Genomic DNA, 21,920 nt, shown 5'->3' with positions numbered 1-21,920 from the left:
ACACCTTTTCTTTAACAGACTAAACATTTCTAGTTTGTTCAATCTGTTCATTACTCCAGATGAAAGTGAACTCTCTATGTTCTTCTTTGTGAGATTTCTTCACCAAGTGATCACTTTATTCCCCACCCTGGCTAATTTGAAAGATAAAAGAAACAACTCTGAAGAGAAAGGTTCTTATGAAGCATCAGCATTCTGAAACACTCTTTCCTAGGTGACACTGCTAAATAGTATTTCATATTTCAAAGCTAGATATGTAATGTTTTCACCACTGAAGCCCCAGCTGTTGCTTGCTTTCTCTTGATGCCTTAGTCACAGCAGGTTTGCTGCAGTCTGATCAGTCTGATCTGCAATCAAATCTAGTATTTCCTCCCTGCAGATTAACTATGACATGGTGGAGCTGGCCCATCCACAAATGAGGAGAGATTCTGGTTTCTTTCATTTCCTGTTTCATTTTGTCTAAAAATGACTTTTATACACTCAATTTATCTCATATTTTTGAAAACCAGCAACCATTCATAAGGAACTGGATGGAGGTGGTGTGAAGGAAACAATGCAGAAGTAAGACAGGGTCTTTCACAACTATTCTGGAAAGTAGCTCAGCTTCTTGCCTTTGGAAAAGAATAAAAGTTAGTGCTTTGAATCTGTACACGTCAGTAATCTTAGTTCATGTGGATGAAATAGGGAGTGAACATATGTGCACGTGTATGTGTGCACATGCATGTATGAGTGATCTTGAACCTTCCAAATGACCTTAGCTAGGCTTGACAGCAAAAAGACAACAGGCACAATAACTATAAGTGTGCAGTGAGAAAGTCATGAGATGATTTGAAATGATGTGTGTCATTTATATCTTCTCCCTCCCAGAACAACCACAACCACCATCTCATAGTCTTTTCTGCTTGAAAAGAAAATAAGGTGTCTGCTTGGGTTACTAAACTTTCTTTCAGGAAACATCTGCATTGTTAACGCATTGGCAAACATCTGGTTTAAAGGGGGTGGGTGAGAAACAGAAATTATGTGACTAAATTGAGCCTTTATACCCTGTTCCCCTTTTTAGTTCTGATTTAAATGTATTTGCCATTTCATTTCTGGAATGACAAGGAGACAATGCTAAACTCACAAAGCAGACATCCTTTTTTTTTTTTTTTTAATCTTGGACTTTTTTTTCTTTTTTTGAGACGGAGTCTTGCTATGTCACCCAGGTTAGAGTGCAGTGGCATGGTCTCGGCTCACTGCCAGCTCCACCTCCTGGGTTCACGCCATTCTCCTGCCTCAGCCTCCCGGGTAGCTGGGACTACAGGCGCCCGCCACCACGCCTGGCTAATTTTTTGTATTTTTAGAAGAGACAGGGTTTCACTGTGTTAGCCAGGATGGTTTCGATCTCCTGAATCTTGGACTTTTAAAAACGGAAGTTATCTTCTTAGCTAATATATTCTCCTGGGTTCTTGGATCCCCTACTCTAAGCACTGTTCTATGTCCCACAAACCCAAGGAAGATAATTGTCATAAAGTAGGATCTTTTGTTGTAACCATGTTATCCATGGAAGTTGGACACATAATGAATGAAAATGCGTGAGAACACAAAATGACAAAATTAGAGAGAATAGATACATGGATATTAAATACATTGAAGGCATAATAACAGTGCTTGCACTCAAGAGGGATTGTTCCAGGAAAGGTTCATAAAGGTCAATATTACAGAGTTGTGAAGAAGAGTACAGACATGAATGAGTGAAGGAAGGGATTATGGTGGGTAAGGGAAGCAGCCCTTATAGGGTGCAATTACGTAGAAACAGAGGAGGTAAAAAGGAACATACAGTGTCCCATTTATGGGTTATAAGATCAGGTCCAGCAAATATTGTCTTTTTAAAAAGCAAAGGTAAAAGAAAGAGAAAACCTTGATTGTGATGTTCTGCCACTCTTTGATACCATTCTCCACAATGCTTGTGCAATTATACCTACCACCCCATCCCCAGGTATATGTGTAATACCTTACATCCATTATGTTGAAAAATGGCAGGCATTCTCAAGAATCCTGGATAGATACACAGCTAGTCCCAGAAAATTCCAATGCTGTTAAAACTGAGGACATTTACCTGATTCTGGCTTAAATTGTCACCAGTTTGATAATTGCAAAGTCTTTAAAGTTATCAGTCTCTAATGGCAGAGATTCGAACTTCAGTAGAGAAATCCATGAAATTACTACCAAATCATCACTGTGGCAACTAGGGAGTTTTAAGTTAGACTAAACTATTATAAGTGCTATCCAATAGAAATTTCTGCAGTAATAAAGTGTTCTATCTCCACTTGCACTCTCCAATACAGTCGTTAGTAGCCACATGTGGTTGTTATGCACTTAAAATTTGGCAGGTGCAATTGAGGAATTGAATTTTTAATTTCACTTAATTGTAGTTAATTTAAATTTAAATAGCCATATGTGGCTAGTGGTTACCTATTGGACAGCACAACTTTATATAAGGACCATCCTGGCTTCCTGCCTGGGGAGGGGGGCCAAAGAGGTGGGTTATTCCTTCTCACAGATGGAATCTCTTAGGCTTCAGCTGTAGGCTAAGTTACAACCCAGATTTTGCTACAAATGTAGCTCTTGGTTGTTAAATGAAAAATGTGCACAGGTAATTCTACATATGTAGGTTGTTTGCAGACTACGCTTGGAGAAATGTCTGCAGAGCACCCGGGAAGGACTAGGTACAACAAGTCCATTATTTGGTGTTTTGAACCCCGGCTTCTGTAACAAGTTCATTTCGTTTGGGCCAGTGTTTTTCTTTTTCTGTTTTTTGAGATAGGGTCTTACTCTGTCCCTCAGGCTGAAGTGCAGTGGTGTGATCACAATTGACTGCAGCCTCGACTTTCCAGGCTCAGGTGATTCTCCCACCTCAGGCTCCTGAATAGCTGGGAGCACAGGTGGGAGCCATCACACCTAGCTAATTTTTGTATTTTTTTTTATAGAGGTGGGGTTTCGCCATGTTGCCCAGGCTAGTCTCAAACTCCTGGGCTTGAGCGATCCTCCCGTCTCAGTCTCCCAAAGTGCTGGGATTACTGGCATGAGCCACTGCACCTGGCCTAGTTTTCAAACTATAATGTGCCTCAAAATCACCTGCAGTGCTTGTTTGCACACAGATTGCTGGGCCCCACCCCCTAGATATTCTGATTTGGTAGGTCTAGTGTAGAGCAGGAGAATTTGCATTTCTACGTTCCCAGGTGATTCTGATGCTACCACGAGAACTATAGCTGTAGATCAAGACTCTCTCTCATGCCCTGTTTCTTGGAACCTAGTTCTTGCCTTAATCCTTCCTCCTCGAGTCCCTTTCTTTACCCCCTTTTAAATAATCCAATTTTTCTTGGCCTAAAGACTTTCCAACTCCCACCAGTTTTTGCAAGGGCTGAAGCTGAAGTAGTGCCCTGAACCTGAGTACTTGTGACCTTTCTTCCAGACCTTCATGTTGTTGACCAGTTGCCTGTCTGGAATCCTGCTATTCTATTTCCTTAATGCCAAATTCTTCTTGACCTGTATAGTAGCTGGTTTTGGGCCTCTCTTTCACCAGCTGCTCATCTCTGGAGGCTTTCTCACATTGGTTAGTGCTGAAACTTGCCTAAATACTTCTCACATCCCAATAGGTCTGTCTAGTAAAATAGCCTCAGTCTCCCACTTGGCCTGTGTCTTGCCAGCTGAGCTCCAGTTTTGACACATCATCAGTATAAAGTACCTGCCAAGGGAATTGACCTGGTTTGGCATCTTCTCCACCAACAACCCGAGTGAAGTCATTAAATGATTGGGTGCTTTGAGTGATGTTATCCAAAATGGTTTCAGCTTCAGTAGAATTTACATAGTCCACATCAGGAAAAACAATCTCAGCACGGGTGAGCTTAGAAGTTTGTGAAACAGAAACTCTTCCACATGGAAATGGCACTAGAAAAATAGAAGGAAAATTAGTAACCTGATATTTCTCATTGGCAAATGGAACATGTATTACAAAAATTGAGATTGAGGCCCATCCTTGTCACTTCTGAGAAGCAGGCCCATCGGTATTTTAAAAAATCTAATCAGTGAATAAAGTCTCAAGCTAAAAGGTTGATTGCATTATTTTCATGGACAGTTTTCAAATCCTTCATGAAAAGAACATTTGGCTCCGGAATTCATCATCTTTACAGAAATAGAATAGGTGTTCCAGAATCAAATTTGGTAAGACTTTTATAGAGTCTAATGACTTTGTGTTTAGTTTCTTTACTAAAAAGTCTTACTCCCAATTGCCATCCCTGAATGGAAGTCTGATGATTGATGCTTTGTAACTTTAACTTTCCAATTTGGTAAATAGGACTTCTGCTGCTTATGATTAAGAAGGTTTCTTTTGCAGACTAAAAGGCCTTCTAGATTCCAAGGTGCATTTTACATATTTTCTGGGGAGAGATCATTGTGATTCAATTATCTGGGTTTCAAATACTAGCCAAAGAGATTGCTAATATAATTATCACAGCCATATTCACCAGGACGTGCCCACCATTTTTCCTTGAGTTGGTTTATTTTCTAAAGAAAAATAATGTATTGATACACTGGGGACTACCAGAATGGGAATTTGTAGTCAAACAAAGTCACTTCACATTTCATTTTCATTTATCACTTTCCTTCAAGCCACATTCCTTGTAACAGACATTTCTATAGCAACCAGCTGCGACAAAGTATCATGAAGACAGCAAGTGGTTGAGAAAACAGGAAATTAGTTCAAAATGCTTGTGTATAAATGTACATAATCAACAATGACTACAGAAAAGGGACCATTACCATTGAAAAGGCAGAAAAGCTTATTTTAAATTTGGCCTAATTATTCTGCTAAAGCTAAGGCTATATTCAAATATAACACTTAATAGTTGGAGGTGGTTCTCAATTCTGTTTCTCTTTTATAGCATAGAAGAACTTGTAAGGGTTTAGCTACTATGCCATCTGTCTATACTGGAAGTTAGGTTTTTAAGGTTAAAATACACAGACACACACCCACACACATATTCGTGCTCCTCTCAAGGTAGACTAGCTTTGAGACAGTGTATGTGAGGAACCAAGCAGAGGGACAAGTGGGCAGGCCCTGAAGCCTTAGAGATTCTTCATTTTAGTTGCAGGATATATATTCCTGGCTTCTGGTTTGTTGGGAATAGGCCTCCAAATCTGGCCATAAACTGGCCCCAAAACTGGCCATAAACAAAATCTCTGCAGCACTGTGACATGCTCGTGATGGCCTTGATACCCACACTGGAAGGTTGTGAGTTTACCAGAGTGAGGGCAAGGAACACCTGGCCCACCCAGGGCAGAAAACCACTTAAAGGTGTTCTTAAACCACAAACAATAGCATGAGCGATTTGTGCCTTAAGGACATGTTCCTGCTGCAGATAACCAGCCAGACCCATCCCTTTATTTTGGCCCGTCCCTTTTATTTCCCATAAGGAATACTTTTAGTAAATCTTATGACTGGCTTGCTGTCAGTAAATACGTGGGTAAATCTCTGTTCGGGGCTCTCAGCTCTGAAGGCTGTGAGACCCCTGATTTTCCACTCCATACTCTATATTTCTGTGTGTATGTCTTTAATTCTTCTAGTGCTGCAGGATTAGGGTCTCCCCCACCAAGCTGGTCTCGGCACTGGTTCTTTCTTTAATTTCTTCTGCCTGGTATAGTGCTGAGATAGGTACTGAAACCAGTTACAGAGAAATGGTGCACAATTTAATGTACCAATTAATAAGATATCAGGCTTTAGAAATGCAAAAGAAATTATATCTAGTTTGCTTCAAAAAAGCCCCTCATTTATCAAATATAATTGACCCTGCAGAGCCTAAATTTTTCAAAACATAAAAGTGTCTACTGCTTTCATCTTTAGATAAGAGCCATATGAACATGGAGTGGAGATGTTCTGAATACACAAATCAGCTGTTAAAATGGTGGCATGGTTGGTATGACTGGGAAACATTGTTTTGTTCACAGCCATATAGATTGTGCTGATGAGCCTAGCAGAACTTAAAACAGTTCATTGCCAGAATCATTCTGACATCAAGTGTGTAAACTTGGCTTGAGATCCAACAATAAAAAATAACTTTCTCAGAGTAAACTAGCCAGCCCAGATAGAATCGTGCTTCAAACTTATCGTCCTTGTACTAGAAGCCTATCACTCAATTATATGTGTATATTTTATGATATAGTATTACTACATTGATTTGACTTGATGAATTACAAATACATATGCAGAAATCACACAAATTAATTGCTTTGTGATATAAATGTTAGAGAAAAAAATTGGACAAATTGGACACAGAAAAGAATTCAGATTGTAGATGATTACATAGTTTATATTTAAAATATGATGCAATCTAGAAAATTAATTGGTCTAATTCAAGCTACTGATATTTTCTATGATTTCGAAAGGAAGCAGAGTCAAGTAGGAATTAAAATTATGTAGGTTTGTTAAAATGCTGAAGTTTCAGATACAGATTTTCTTTAAAAAATCTTATTTGGATTATGACCTGCTGGTTCACAGGACTTCTGGTTTTCTGCAAGTCGATATCCCTCAGTACAGGAGCAAACCACCTTGTTATCAGCACTATTTTTACAAAACTGCTCGCATCTGCCATTCTTAATGTTACATGTTACATCTAAAAGAAGCAAAATAGACAGTAACAGCATCATTTAACATGCATTTCTAAAAAGTACATGGAACTACTGACTCATGTATGGGTCAAATATACATTGGGGGCATTCATGTTGCCCCCAATGTATGTTGGGGAGAGAAATTTTGGAGCCTTGAAATAAGAGTGGAAAGAAAGGTAAAATAAACTTCTCAATAAGGCATAAAAATGATGGTAGCATTATAATTGATTGGTTTAAAACTAAATGTTTGGATATTCTACTTTCACTAAATTATGAACTACAGGTTTAAAAACCCTATTTATTAATGTATAACATATATTCAAAAAATACACAAAAGTTTAGTGTAAGTTTTCACAAAGTAAATGAGCCTGTTTAAACACTGAACTGACCAATACGTAGCACATTATCAATACCCCAGAAGATGCCCCCTCCCAATCATTCCACCCTTTTTCCTTTTTATAGGTTACCATTACCTGGACTTCTAACATAGTAAACAGTTCTTGCCAGTTCTTGAATTATAAACAGAAGTTCACAATATGTACTCGTCTGTGTCTCATTTAATATTTTGTCTGTGAGATTAATCCATGTTGTTTTGTACAGCAGTAGTTCATTTACATTGCTGTGTAGTATTCCATTGTATTACTATTACAGCTTTTATTTATTCATTCTACTGTTAATGGATATTTGGTTTGTTTCCAGTTTTTGGCTCTTATGTATAATAGCGTAATGAACATTCTTGTATATACCTTTTGGTGACATAAACATGCCTTTTTACTGGCTTATAATTATGAGTGTAATTACTGGATCACATGTTCAGATCTAGTAGATACTGCCAAGCAATTTTCTAAAATGATTGTACGAACTTAAATTCCCACCATCACTGTATGGGGTTCAGTTATTAGGTATCTGTATTGCAGATATCTTGTCTCACTCTGTGACTTGTCTTTTCAGTCGAAGTAGTGTCTTTTGCTGAACAGGAGTTCTTAGTTTTAATACAGTCCAGTTTATCAATCTTTTCTTTTATGGTGATCACTTTTTGTATTTTAAGAAATTTTTGCTTTCTGCAAGTTATGAATATAAAATGTTATTGTTTCATACTTCATGCCATATGAATATCTAATTGACCTATCACTTTTTATTGAAAACACCAACAATTTCCTTCTCTACTGCACTGGCACCTCTATCATAAATCAAGCCTCTATATATGTACAGGTGTGCTTCTGAGCACTCTATTGTGTTTCACTGATCTATTTGTCTATCCTTGTGTCAGTACCACACTGTCTTAATAAATGTAACTCGATAATAAGTCCTGACATCTGGTAGTGTAAGTAGTACAAGTTTATTCTTCCTCAAAACTGTCTTGGCTATCCTTGGCTCTTTGCATTTCCATATGCATTTTATAATTAGCTTATTAATCCTGCCCGACCTCCCCCCACCAAAAAAAGCCTGCTGGGCACTTTAGTATTGCATTGAATCCATTAGTAAATATTTGATATATTTACTATATTGTATCCTTTAATTGATAAACATTGCCTATTCATTCATTTATTTAGGTTTTCCTTAATTTTTCTCAATAATGTCTCATAATTTTTTATGTAGAGTTCTTGCACATCATTCTCACATTTATTACTAAGCGTCTAATTTTTAATGCTATTATAAAGATCATTTTTGAATCGTTGCTGATATATAGACATGCAATTGATATTTGTATGTTGACTCTGTATCCAGTAATGTTTCTATACTTATTTATTTTAATTGTTTATATGCTTTGGGTTTTCTATATGTACCATCATTTTTTCTGAAAGTTACAGTTTTACTTATTTTTTTCAGTGAACACAAAAAGCAACAGCAATTCCATAATCTCATGTAGATACTGCCTTTCTGCATTGAAGTGTAATTTCTATTGCTTAGTTATTCTAGAAATTGCTTGGCTTCCAGAGCTAGACTGTTCAACAGGTTACCTGTAAAAGTAGAATCTGGAAGTCTTTAGAAATTACAGTGTTAGAATAGCAGACATGGAATCAACCTAAACGCCCATCAATGACAGACTGTATAAAGAAAATGTGGTTCATATATACCATGGAATATTATGCAGCCATAGAAAAGAACGAGATTCTGTCTTTTGTGGGAATATGAATGGAGCTGGAGGCTATCATCCTTAGCAAACTAGCATAGGGACAAAAATCAAATACTGCATGTTCTCACTTGTAAGTGGGAGCTAAGTGATAAGAACTTATAAACACAAAGAAGGAAACAACAGATACTGGAGTCTACTTGGGAGGGTGGGATGAGGCAGAGGAGCAGAAAAGATCACTATTTTGTACTGAGCTTAATATCTGCATCATGTAATAATATGTACAACAAACCCCTGTGACACATGTTTATCTATGTAACAAACCTTCACATGTACCCCTAAACCTAAAATAAAACATTTTAAAAAAAGAAATTATAGTGCTAGGAAGTCCATTAGGGCTGAAAAGCAACTTGAAGCTGGCTGAGGTGGTTACATATCAAACATAAGAGAATAAAATAGGGTCTTGTAAGGTAACTGAAGACCAAAGACCAATATGTCATTAGTGCTAAGCATTCCAGTGGCCCACATTTTCTTTACTCTCCTATGCAATTCCCCTTATTAATAAAAATATCTCTTTTGAAATGATTTTCCTCTTGGATTCTATTTTGTCTGATATTAAGATTGCTTTGTTAGTTTCTTTTTGTTAGTTTTTACCTGATAGTTCTTTTCACATCCCTTCATTTTAGCCTCCCAGTGTAATTTTATTTTAGGTATCACTTTTGTTAACAGTATACAATTAAATTTTTAACTCCAAGCTGAAAGTTGTCATTATTAATAGATTAGTTTAACCCCAGTTCACAATAATTGTGTTTCCTGATATATTTGGCTTATTCCTGCCATCTTGTTTTGCATTTTCTAACTACTGTGCTTTCCCTTTGTTTCTCCTATGCAATACCAATAACAGGAAGTAGCAAGTTTCAGGACTTGTTAGCTTAGACCTGCTGAATTAAGAAAAATGGGCTCTGCTCTTGAACCTATTTCTGTTCCTAGAGCAGCACAGGAACATAAACAATGTAAGACACCTTTCCCCTTATGTACATGTTCGACAACAGTAAAACTTTCAATAGAAATCCTCAGTGGTCAGTGCAATCATAACATGGAAAGTTTGAAAATGAGTGACTGTATTAGATACCTCCTATGCACCACCTTCATTCTTCTCAGCTTCACCTGTGTCTTTTTCTAGCATGGTGGTGATTAGCTCTGGGTGGATGTCAACCAGCCTCCTATGGGTGTATCCTTGAATTGCCTTGGCTCATAGCTGCACTATGTGTCTTTTGACTTGAAGCTTCCCTGTTAATGCTGAGGCATGGATGCCATATGACCCTCTGGGTACCCAAGCATATCCAGCTAGGAAATGTGAGGGAGTTAATTCCCCATAAGTCGAACTTCTTTTTTTTTATTATTATTATACTTTAGGTTTTAGGGTACATGTGCACAACGTGCAGGTTTGTTACATATGTATCCATGTGCCATATTGTTTTGCTGTGCCCATTAACTCGTCATTTAGCATTAGGTATATCTCCTAATGCTGTCCCTCCCCCCTTCCCCACCCCACAACAGTCCCCGGAGTGTGATGTTCCCCTTCCTGTGTCCATGAGTTCTCATTGTTCAATTCCTACCTATGAGTGAGAACATGCGGTGTTTGGTTTTTTGTCCTTGCGATAGTTTACTGAGAATGATGTTTTCCAGTTTCATCCATGTCCCTACAAAGGACATGAACTCATCATTTTTTATGGCTGCATAGTATTCCATGGTGTATACATGCCACATTTTCTTAATCCAGTCTATCGTTGTTGGACATTTGGGTTGGTTCCAAGTCTTTGCTATTGTGAATAGTGCCACAATAAACATACGTGTGCATGTGTCTTTATAGCAGCATGATTTATAGTCCTTTGGGTATATACCCAGTAATGGGATGGCTGGGTCAAATGGTATTTCTAGTTCTAGATCCCTGAGGAATCGCCACACTGACTTCCACAATGGTTGAACTAGTTTACAGTCCCACCAACAGTGTAAAAGTGTTCCTATTTCTCCACATCCTCTCCAGCACCTGTTGTTTCCTGACTTTTTAATGATGGCCATTCTAACTGGTGTGAGATGGTATCTCACTGTGGTTTTGATTTGCATTTCTCTGATGGCCAGTGATGATGAGCATTTTTTCATGTGTTTTTTGGCTGCATAAATGTCTTCTTTTGAGAAGTGTCTGACTTCTAACCAATGAGAGACAGATACTGACAGACAAATTCTTTCACCTCTTCTTCCCACTCAGGTGGACTAACCTGAGGCCAATTTGACTTATTGGAGACAGTCCCAGGAAGTTAAGCAATCAGTTGTTATTAGAAATGAGTAGTTTGATAACTCATCCTCTTACTGGCTTTCTTTTCCTTTCTGCCTCACTCTTCTGTTCCTTTCTCTTGCCCCCTGGGATTGCACACGTTAATAAATAAGCTTGTGACTTTTTTTCTGGGGGGAACACAGGCTAACAGAGTGACTGTATGGTTTTGGAGAATATGAATTTTTGAGTGACAAATCTAAACTTTTAAACTCTATTTTACATATGCTAGCATAGCCAAATGTAATAATTAGCTCTTAGTCCTTACTGATACTTCAGGAAATAAAGGGAGGCAAACCAACTGTTGCCAGGGGGACAAAGGAACCAGCTTGAGCTTTAACCTTTGCTACCAATAATCCACTAAGGGCATGATCCAAAAAGATGGCACTTGGTCCTATTAATTAATTAATTAATTAATTTAAAGGCCTTTCTCCTCACTAACAGTGGTAATATCCCTGGATCTTTTTTTGTTACTAGCTATCATTTTGTTGCTACGAAGCAATGCTAAAGTGTTCAGCCAAATCAAACATTACCTGTAGAAAGTGTTCCGTCAATATGAGATTGTGATAAATTACGAAAGGTGCAGCTTGGTTTGTCCAGGGCATGCACAATGGGAATGAATAAACTCTGTGTTTTCTCAATTGTGATTCTGTGTCATTGGCTAAGAAGTAACCAGACCTCTGTATGATTCTCCACATTTGTCATTGCCCTTTAGGGCCCAGTATGTTGCTGCTGCTGTTGATCTTTGGCTTGTTTTGCGCAGGAGGTGGCAAATATTGCTTCCTAATCAGCAATCTTTTGCCCTCAGCTAAAAGGCTGAAGATTCCAGAAATAAAATAATGGCACAAGGAATTCCAGGGGAGAGTTCCATAGAGCAGGGCTAAGGACCAGTTAGAATGGGACTCATTTATCAATTACTGAGCATTTACATGTCAGGTACTGTGGTGGATATGGGCTCTCTCTGGTCCTGAAGGGGGTCTCAGTACCTAGAATATCTGTTGAAGAACATCTCAAAGCATCTGTTTTTCTCCCTCCATGTTAACACAAACACTTTCTAATTCCCTTCATGCCTACTACAAATGTTAGTATGTTCTGCTTTATTTTATTCTGCGTTTATATTTCCTGATATATCCACTTGTGTGACAACCAAAGCTTGGACAAAAGATGTTTTATTTGACAAGTTTACCACAAAATATGCTGTGCTTCAGCTAAACTCAACATACTTCCTTTTTTTACTCCTCAGAAATACGTAGTAAATAAGACAGTAGTGTCTGTGACATGCTGGAAAAATTGAAAAAGGTGTTTATATGCTTGTGATTTTTTTTCTTTCCATTCTACTTTACTGTGGGAAAATGCCTCTGTTACTCTTTAGAAGAGACAGGAATGACCAAATTCTTACAGACCTTCATTTATCTGAGAGATATTTGGATTTGATGTACAGCTAGGGACATCATACAGAGGTCTTTATTCTAACCAAAGGGACCCAATAGCCAATTAATATTCTTTAACTAGAATGCATGCCCTGAATGTTTATACCTCTCTCTCTCGCAGTGAAGGGCCTGATGAACAAGGGAAAAAGATAACAAAAAACTCTTATTGATGAAAATCTCCTTTCTTTTTTTCAAGACCTTATAAGACAAAAGACTTGGGGCCGAGATGCCCCATAAACTGTGCTCTCTAGTAGCTGTTGAAATTAGTCTTCAATTTGAAGCAACAAACTTAAATGGTAATTTGTTTATGCTTTTGCTGTAGCTTTCCTCTATTGTCTGAGATAAAGAGCAATTTATGGGAATTCTCATTTTGTTTGTGAGCTAACTGGGCTGAAAATATTTTTCTAAACCTTGATTTGGTGGGTCAGATCAATATACCGTAGAGGCCAGGAGTGGTGGTGGCTGCAGTACAACTGCACAGCCCTGACCAAACCAAAATGTGGGAATATGAGAGTATCCAAGTTGTGTCAGTTGTAGACTTAGCATTTTTACTGTGTGGAACATAGCCACACACGTAGTAAACTCTGTTGTAGAAGTTTTGTGCTTATATTTACATTCCTCAGGGCTATTCCCTTCCTCCTTTTAAAGCATCTTTATTTTTAAACTAGGTAAAGATATTTATGTTTTCAATTATAGTTTACAACGATGTGCCCTTCAGTTGTAACTGAGACTAATTGAGTTACTCATTCCCTCAGCTCCAACAGCTATATTATTTAAGCTGATAATGAGTAACTACTCCAAGGATTTCTAGAGGTTTCCATAGTAGCAAGATCAAATTTATCCAGGTAAATCTGAATTTCAAATTATAACCTTTCAGATGAAAGTAGCACTTCAGAGATGTTGAATCAGTTAACACACTCTCAAGAAAGGTAACCCAGGCATTAGTTTGTCCCCACAATGGAAACCCAAGGGAATGGGAGTCCAAGCCAGGTGTGCAAGTTCATTCACTCTTTTCTTTCTTTTCAAATGTCTTTGCTCTGTCACCTTTTCCTTTTTTTACCTTCTAAGAAATTTTTGAGCCTAAAGGAAGATGGTCAATGAATTTCTTTTTAGTACTGAAAGGATTTCTGAACAACATTACAGGTGACTTTTTTCCTTTCTCAATAGGACAAGTGTAGCTGCTACATTTCATGCCTTTTTCATCTGTCAGGTGGATTACTACAATGCCTTAATAGAGTCCTGCTAATTTTCTACTCTTTATCCTTAGTCATGTAGCCTGTGGTGTTAAATTCTTCCTTAAGATTGCATCTCTATTCTTCTGGAGTGTCAGAGTAGAAAGTGAATTCCTCATTAGCACTGTGTGCATTTCTCAATCACAGTACCGGTAATATTGAATCTGGAGGTAATAAACAAGTAGGTAAAGGACACTGGGGTTTACTGCTCCAATTACTGAAACTTTGGAAAAAGAAATAATCTAGGCTTTGAGAAGAAAAGGTACACAAGGATTCTAAGGTTGCTATGTAACATTTTTGATGGAATCAATATAGTCAAATTCAGGAATGAGCTTTGAATTTTGTCAACAAATTTAGCATATGCAGTGGTTTGTACATGTGGGGAATTCCCATTATATGGGATAATTGGCCAGTCATACTCCAGTTCTGTACTTAATTGACTTTCACTACCTATGTTGATAGCAATTTAGTCATGATTTCAATTTTCTGGGTTCAGTTTTCTCCGAGTTTTGAATATAGTAGTTAGAAGCATGGGTTTTGGTCACACTGAAGTTTAAGTCCTGTCTAAACCATTTATGCCTCTGTAATTTTTGGCTGTTGGACTTGCAGTTTTCTCATCTGCATAGAATGGGCATAATGATAGTATGAACCACATATGGTTGTATTAAAGATTAATAAGTGAGTGGAACATCATTATTACTTAATATTAGTTACCAAATATTGTTATTGATTTTAATGTAGCTTCTTGAACTCATATCCTGAAAACTATAACTACAAATGAAATGTTTATAAGTGTCAAAAGTATGTTTTTAAGAAAAATTATGATACACCAATATTGCATTTTCCAGTTTCAACTTGTTTCAGAGGGAAACTTTGAACTACGAGTATCCAAAAATTGTTACTTACCTAATTCACAGTTCTTTCCTTCAAATCCAAATGGACACCAACATTCATAGGAATTAATGTCATCCTTGCAACTGCCGCCATTTAAGCATGGATTGGACTCACACTGATCTCCATCTTTGAGATAGGTTAAGAAATTGAATTGGCACATAAACTGCTTAGAATGCCCAGGCCTCCCCTATAGATACTCATTGGGATGGGAGTCTGATTTTAGGGTCAGAGTAAAACTACTGACCTGGAAGCCAGCTGCCTATAGGCATATGATGCTCCTGTCTTCCTGAGTTTCTAAAAGCCACCCAGACAAAGATCCTTAGGCTGACACTGTCCTAGAAAAGTGCCCTGAGGAAGGCATGTACATAGTTTATGCAATCCAAGGGAAGAGGGAGAAGGACGTTTTTGTACAGAAATGTACTATATCAACACAGGGTGAGAAGGATTTTCAATCCTTCCTTATAGAATGATGGCAGAGTTAATTCCAAGTCAAATTTAATTGCTTCAACAAATATTATCTCTATGTCACACAAGGCTCTACTTCAGGTCTTGTAGAGCAAACTGAGCTAGATTATATGGTGTTTCCACTTTAGGAACTGACGGCCTAGGCAGGGAGCAAATGAATCTGCTTTCTTGTATTGTCACTTAACTTTGATGTATCATATGCAGTAATGGTTCAAGACAATAAAAGCATGTCAGAAGCATCTGTTACCACTTAAAGATAGTCTATGTTTTACAAATTCGGTTTCAAATGGTCTAGGTAATGTGAGAGACAGCGTTCAATATATCATACAGAATTTAAAAAGATTCTACAGTGTGCTTTATTTATGTATGCATTGGTTATGTTTCCATTCTGCCTTTCTTGAAGTTTCTGCTTTTACCGTGTACTTGAAAGCCTTTGAAGACAATGATGGTAAGAAAACAGGAGGAAGGAATAGGTGAAAGGAGAAAAGTCAGAATGAGAAGGGAACCTTTAAGTCTGGTTTCTTAGTGCTCTGCCTTAATCCACACTTCTAAAGGAGCTTCGGGAGAGAAGGATGAATAGAACCAGAAGGGAGATGGTAGGCACTTTGAACTAGAAAAATAACCCTGAAGAAAAAAATGGGAACTTGATCTGTAAGACTCAATATATGAGAAACAAAGGAGTAAGAGATAAAGATAACAATAAGAATCAAAGAATGAGGGAAAAGGGGGAAACAGAAATTTCTAATTATCAATCATATTTTAAAGCAAATCTCCTTGACATCTGGTGTGTAGATTCCTGCCTGTTCTCCCTCTTCTCTGTCAGAAGCGTGTATCCAGGTTCCGTTGACTAAGAGACTAATATCCCTTTATCATAAATAGTCCCTCCCTGGAAAATTTGCTTATTTAAAAATTAGACTTTGTCCCCTCTGCTCCTAGATCTGATATGCTTTTGCACAGATACTCTAATTTGTTCCAATTCTATGAAAACAAAATCTGTTATCTCTGGTTTATTATTATTGATGTTCAGAACTGGTCTAAAAATGAGCTACATTTGCCCTTTATATTATAGACCAACAAATGTGAATTATTCAGGATGTTTTACTGAAAGGGTCTGGGCCTTCAGCCAGCTACACAGGAACTCATTTGCTGAGACATGTCGTTAAAATGAGTGTCATTTTATCCCACATTTGATTCTCCTTTGGTTTCTTGGCTGTGTGTACTTTGGGTTCAGGCAAAGCCATAGACAGCTGGGGTCAAATACAACAAGAGACAAGACCTTACCAAGTGAGAGATTCCTGTTTAAGACTACCAGTTTCCTGTTTAATGAATAACTGCATTTAGATTTGAAGGCCATGAGGTGTAACAGTGAAAGCAAGGGGTTGAGCAGTAGAGAATTTGGCTTCTCTTCTGGGCTTCATGACTCCCCAACTGGGAGACCTTTGGCAGTTCTTTTAACTTCCCTAAGCTTCAGTTTACTCTCCTGTAAAATGGAGTTAATAATGCTTTGGTCACAAGGATGGTGTGAGGGTTAAATGTGATAGGCCTTTTGTAAACTGGAAAGTCTTGACAGATGCTAGTAATGTGGTTGGACAATCATTCTTCTTCAACCAGGCTCTTTATGTGATGAGTTGATGGTACAGAATAGCACAGCAGTGAGAAGCTTGGGTTTCTACTATGTGCAAGAAGAAACATAGGCTAATTTTGTAGTGGTTAGGAATCTCAACTGCAAGTGAAAAGATGCAGGGAGTTTGTTTCTTGTTTGTTCTTGTTTTTGTTGTTTTATTTTTTGGTTGACGAAGCAGTAGTAACAGAATAATGCCCTCCATGTTTTCCAGATAGCTATTCCTGTGGTACAGCAAACAGTATACCTATGTGACCCAAAAGGCAAGGGCCCAACTTTAAAATATGATCCTGGGGGTGGGGAGTGAGCAATGAAGGGGTTGTAGGAGTTTAATAGTCAGGAATTTTTTGGTGGGGAAAATAGGCATGGATTTACTTTTACAAATAAATCATGTGATTCAAAGTTTTAAATTCTGCAGGAATGGAGATTACAAAGACCTATTTGGACTAACTTTAGGGGGCATCTCAGTAGAAGCTGGCATGGTAGTATTCATTTCTAAGATCAAGGAAAGGTAGATAAAACAATATAACAGAGTCAACTCGTTTTCTCTCATGATTTAAAAACAAAAGTGGAGGAGTTATGAGTTATGAGAGTAAAAGAGTGTCAAGTACTGTCTCCAGAACATGAATTGTAGAAAATAGAATTGGATTTCCAATTGATGGAAGTTGGTGAATTTGTTGTCTGGATTAATTTCTTTGTATTTATGCAGATAGTCTTAGGTAAGTTAATCTTTGAAACTTATCCTCCCTTAAAATCCTACTGCTGAATTTTAAGTTATTGTAGCTTTAAAGTTAGTTGTCATTAAAGTTTTGAGTTTTCCTTCTTTTGGTCAATTCATTTGATAAATATTTACCGAGTACCTCTTTTCCAGATACTGTTCTAGGTGCTAGGAATATATCAATAAACAAAACAGTTGAATATCCCTGCCAACATGAAACTTGCATTTTAGTGGAGTAGGAAAAAATAAATGATAAATAGTATGAGTAAGAAATTATGTGATACATTAGATGATGAAAAGCTCTGTTAAAAAGTAGAGTGTGGTTCTCTACCTGTACAGGTGTCTAGAGTGGTAAGGCTACTGGGGCAGGTTGAAGTATTAATAGATGGTGAAGGTAGGCCTCATTAAGATGGTAACATTTGGGCAAAGACCTGAAGGAGGTGAGGGAGCCAGTCCACAGGAAGTTGGGAACAGCCAAATAAGAGAAACAGCCAGATAAATCCTCTAAAGTGGGAACATTCCTGGAGTGTGCAAGAAGTGACAGGAAGGCCAGGGTGGCTGGAGCCCAGTGTGCAAGGAGAGAAGTAGCAGAGGAGGCAAGAAGGGTAATGGGGAGGGTGGGGAAGGACAATCATGGAAGGGCTTGTGGGCCATGATAATGAGGAGGACTTTGAAGCTATAAACATTTAAGTCAATCAGCATTCTCTGATTTTACTGAGGAATGCAAACTTTCATTAGGTCCTAAGACACAATCATTTCAGTTTCTTCCTTCCACCTTCCTGGGGTGGAACAATGTTCTTTGTGAAGCCCTAGGGATACTACCAGCAATAGTTCCCACACTGGCATAACCCTGTAGTATATCACCATTCAATATGGGTTAGAGGGTTGGACTGATCTTTCTGAGTCCTTTTGATAAAGTTTAATATATTATCTATATGCAGAGAAAAAACCCTCATAATTCTCAAATGTTTCATATATTAGCTAGAGGATAAAATGAATTGCTTACCAACATACTGCTTCCAAAATTCAGTCTATAAAGAATAAAAGAAGACAAATTAATGGTAATATTTAAAGTGTTTTGGTATTGATTTCCTATCTTTTATAACATTTAAAATACATAAATATATATGGGTGCTTTAAAATTTTAAAGAGAAGTGTCTTTTTAAAGATTTTCTATTCTCTGCTCTGCATCTGAAGGGTATTATGTAGAAATACTCACTGTCCTTTCAGTGTTTTCAAAAACTTCTCGTGCTTCTTCAAAACTACACTTTTCTTCCATACATTCTCTCTCAAGGTTCCCTTGAACAAACTCTTCCAATTTACCTGAATTATACCTCTTTGGCCGATTCAAAATTTTGTTGGCATTTTCGTGATCAAGAAAAACTGAAATGTAAAAGAATAATTCTTTAGTTTTAGCAAAAAAGAAAACATCATGAAAATTTTACATCTCTTAAGAAAGTCTTTGTTTTTAATCCAAATAATCCAAAAGCCAATTTCTCTTTAGGGCATGGAGCCAATATCTGTGATGTTCCCACAGTACTCTATACACATGGAGATTTAGGAATTAAAATTCAATTTTACTTTTAGTCAGGAGAGTTCCAGTAATAAAAGATCAGATTTCTAATCATATTTGAATTTACTTTGGATGAAAAAGAAAGTTCTCAAATGAGCAGTTAACTTCACACTTTGTCATCACTTGAAAATAGCTCATTGCGGATCTTTGCAAGGTGATCCATCACCCTGGCTGGGCTGTTTTCAGAATATGGTTGCCCAAATGACTTTGAACAAATGTCTCCCGAAGAACAGAAGCCTAATTATGGTCCAGCTGCAATGTGACCCCAGTGTCTGTCACTAGATGTTAAAGAAAAATCACTGCATTAATTTAAAAAAGCAATTTCAGATCAACAGCATCTTTGGTTGGCAAGTGTTATAAGAATTGCAGTGATTTAAGCATCTCTCTAGAATTGAGGCTATGGTTTTTTTTTTTTATTATACTTTAGGGTTTTAGGGTACATGTGCACAATGTGCAGGTTTGTTACATATGTATCCATGTGCCATGTTGATTTCCTGCACCCATTAACTCGTCATTTAGCATTAGGTGTATCTCCTAATGCTGTCCCTCCCCCCTCCCCCCACCCCACAACAGTCCCCGGAGTGTGATGTTCCCCTTCCTGTGTCCATGAGTTCTCATTGTTCAATTCCCACCTATGAGTGAGAACATGCGGTGTTTGGTTTTTTGTCCTTGCGATAGTTTACTGAGAAGGATGTTTTCCAGTTTCATCCATGTCCCTACAAAGGACACGAACTCATCATTTTTTATGGCTGCATAGTATTCCATGGTGTATATGTGCCACATTTTCTTAATCCAGTCTATCGTTGTTGGACATTTGGGTTGGTTCGAACTCTTTGCTATTGTGAATAGTGCCGCAATAAACATACGTGTGCATGTGTCTTTATAGCAGCATGATTTATAGTCCTTTGGGTATATACCCAGTAATGGGATGGCTGGGTCAAATGGTATTTCTAGTTCTAGATCCCTGAGGAATCGCCACACTGACTTCCACAATGGTTGAACTAGTTTACAGTCCCAACAACAGTGTAAAAGTGTTCCTATTTCTCCACATCCTCTCCAGCACCTGTTGTTTCCTGATTTTTTAATGATGGCCATTCTAACTGGTGTGAGATGGTATCTCACTGTGGTTTTGATTTGCATTTCTCTGATGGCCAGTGATGATGAGCATTTCTTCATGTGTTTTTTGGCTGCATAAATGTCTTCTTTTGAGAAGTGTCTGTTCATGTCCTTTGCCCACTTTTTGATGGGGTTGTTTTTTTCTTGTAAATTTGTTTGAGTTCATTGTAGATTCTGGATATTAGCCCTTTGTCAGATGGGTAGGTTGCAAAAATTTTCTCCCATTGTGTAGGTTGCCTGTTCACTCTGATGGTAGTTTCTTTTGCTGTGCAGAAGCTCTTTAGTTTAATCACTCTCCACCCCAAGTCAACAGAATATACATTTTTTTCAGCACCACACCACACCTATTCCAAAATTGACCACAGAGTTGGAAGTAAAGCTCTCCTCAGCAAATGTAAAAGAACAGAAATTATAACAAACTGTCTCTCAGACCACAATGCAATCAAACTAGAACTCAGGATTAAGAAACTCACTCAAAACCGCTCAACTACATGGAAACTGAACAACCTGCTCCTGAATGACTATTGGGTACATAATGAAATGAAGGCTGAAATAAAGATGTTCTTTGAAACCAACGAGAACAAAGACACAACATACCAGAATCTCTGGGACACGTTCAAAGCAGTGTGTAGAGGGAAATTTATAGCACTAAATGCCCACAAGAGAAAGCAGGAAAGATCCAAAACTGACACCCTAACATCACAATTAAAAGAACTAGAAAAGCAAGAGCAAACACATTCAAAAGCTAGCAGAAGGCTAGAAATAACTAAAATCAGAGCAGAACTGAAGGAAATAGAGACACAAAAAACCCTTCAAAAAATTAATGAATCCAGGAGCTGGTTTTTTGAAAAGATCAACAAAATTGATAGACCACTAGCAAGACTAATAAAGAAGAAAAGAGAGAAGAATCAAATAGATGCAATAAAAAACGAAAAAGGGGATATCACCACCGATCCCACAGAAATACAATCTACCATCAGAGAATACTACAAACACCTCTATGCAAATAAACTAGAAAATCTAGAAGAAATGGATAAATTCCTCGACAAATACACCCTCCCAAGACTAAACCAGGAAGAAGTTGAATCTCTGAATAGACCAATAACAGGTTCTGAAATTGTGGCAATAATCAATAGCTTACCAACCAAAAAGAGTCCAGGACCTGATGGATTCACAGCTGAATTCTACCAGAGGTACAAGGAGGAACTGGTACCATTCCTTCTGAAACTATTCCAATCGATAGAAAAAGAGGGAATCCTCCCTAACACATTTTACGAAGCCAGCATCATCCTGATACCAAAGCCTGGCAGAGACATAACCAAAAAAGAGAATTTCAGACCAATATCCTTGATGAACATTGATGCAAAAATCCTCAATAAAATACTGGCAAACCGAATCCAGCAGCACATCAAAAAGCTTATCCACCATAATCAAGTGGGCTTCATCCCTGGGATGCAAGGCTGGTTCAACATACGCAAATCAATAAATGTAATCCAGCATATAAACAGAACCAAAGACAAAAATCACATGATTATCTCAATAGATGCAGAAAAGGCCTTTGACAAAATTCAACAACTTTCATGCTAAAAACTCTCAATAAATTAGGTATTGATGGGACGTATCTCAAAATAATAAGAGCTATCTATGACAAACCCACAGCCAATATCATACTGAATGGGCAAAAACTGGAAGCATTCCCTCTGAAAACTGGCACAAGGCAGGGATGCCCTCTCTCACCGCTCCTATTCAACATAGTGCTGGAAGTTCTGGCCAGAGCAATCAGGCAGGAGAAGGAAATAAAGGGTATTCAATTAGGAAAAGAG

General features: G+C 37.8%; 1 protein-coding gene across 2 annotated transcripts in view; it reads right to left on the bottom strand.

Annotated features, from left to right (window-relative positions):
- F9 (coagulation factor IX) overlaps positions 1-21,920 on the bottom strand; it is a 37,066-nt gene that overhangs the window by 8,467 nt on the left and 6,679 nt on the right. The window contains exons 2-6 of one of the 2 annotated variants that reach the window (XM_055267379.1): positions 18,628-18,791; positions 18,415-18,439; positions 14,617-14,730; positions 6,519-6,647; positions 3,725-3,927 (exon numbers count right to left, since the gene is read on the bottom strand). In XM_055267379.1, coding sequence (XP_055123354.1) covers positions 3,725-3,927; positions 6,519-6,647; positions 14,617-14,730; positions 18,415-18,439; positions 18,628-18,791 — 635 coding nt within the window. The remainder of the gene's footprint in view (positions 1-3,724; positions 3,928-6,518; positions 6,648-14,616; positions 14,731-18,414; positions 18,440-18,627; positions 18,792-21,920) is intronic. The other variant, XM_055267380.1, reaches the window with a different exon arrangement.

The sequence above is a fragment of the Symphalangus syndactylus genome, chromosome X, assembly GCF_028878055.3.
Source record: "Symphalangus syndactylus isolate Jambi chromosome X, NHGRI_mSymSyn1-v2.1_pri, whole genome shotgun sequence".
Lineage (NCBI taxonomy): Eukaryota > Metazoa > Chordata > Mammalia > Primates > Hylobatidae > Symphalangus > Symphalangus syndactylus.
The sequence above is the reverse complement of the archived record's forward strand: the minus strand, read 5'-3'. Positions and strand labels throughout refer to the sequence as shown.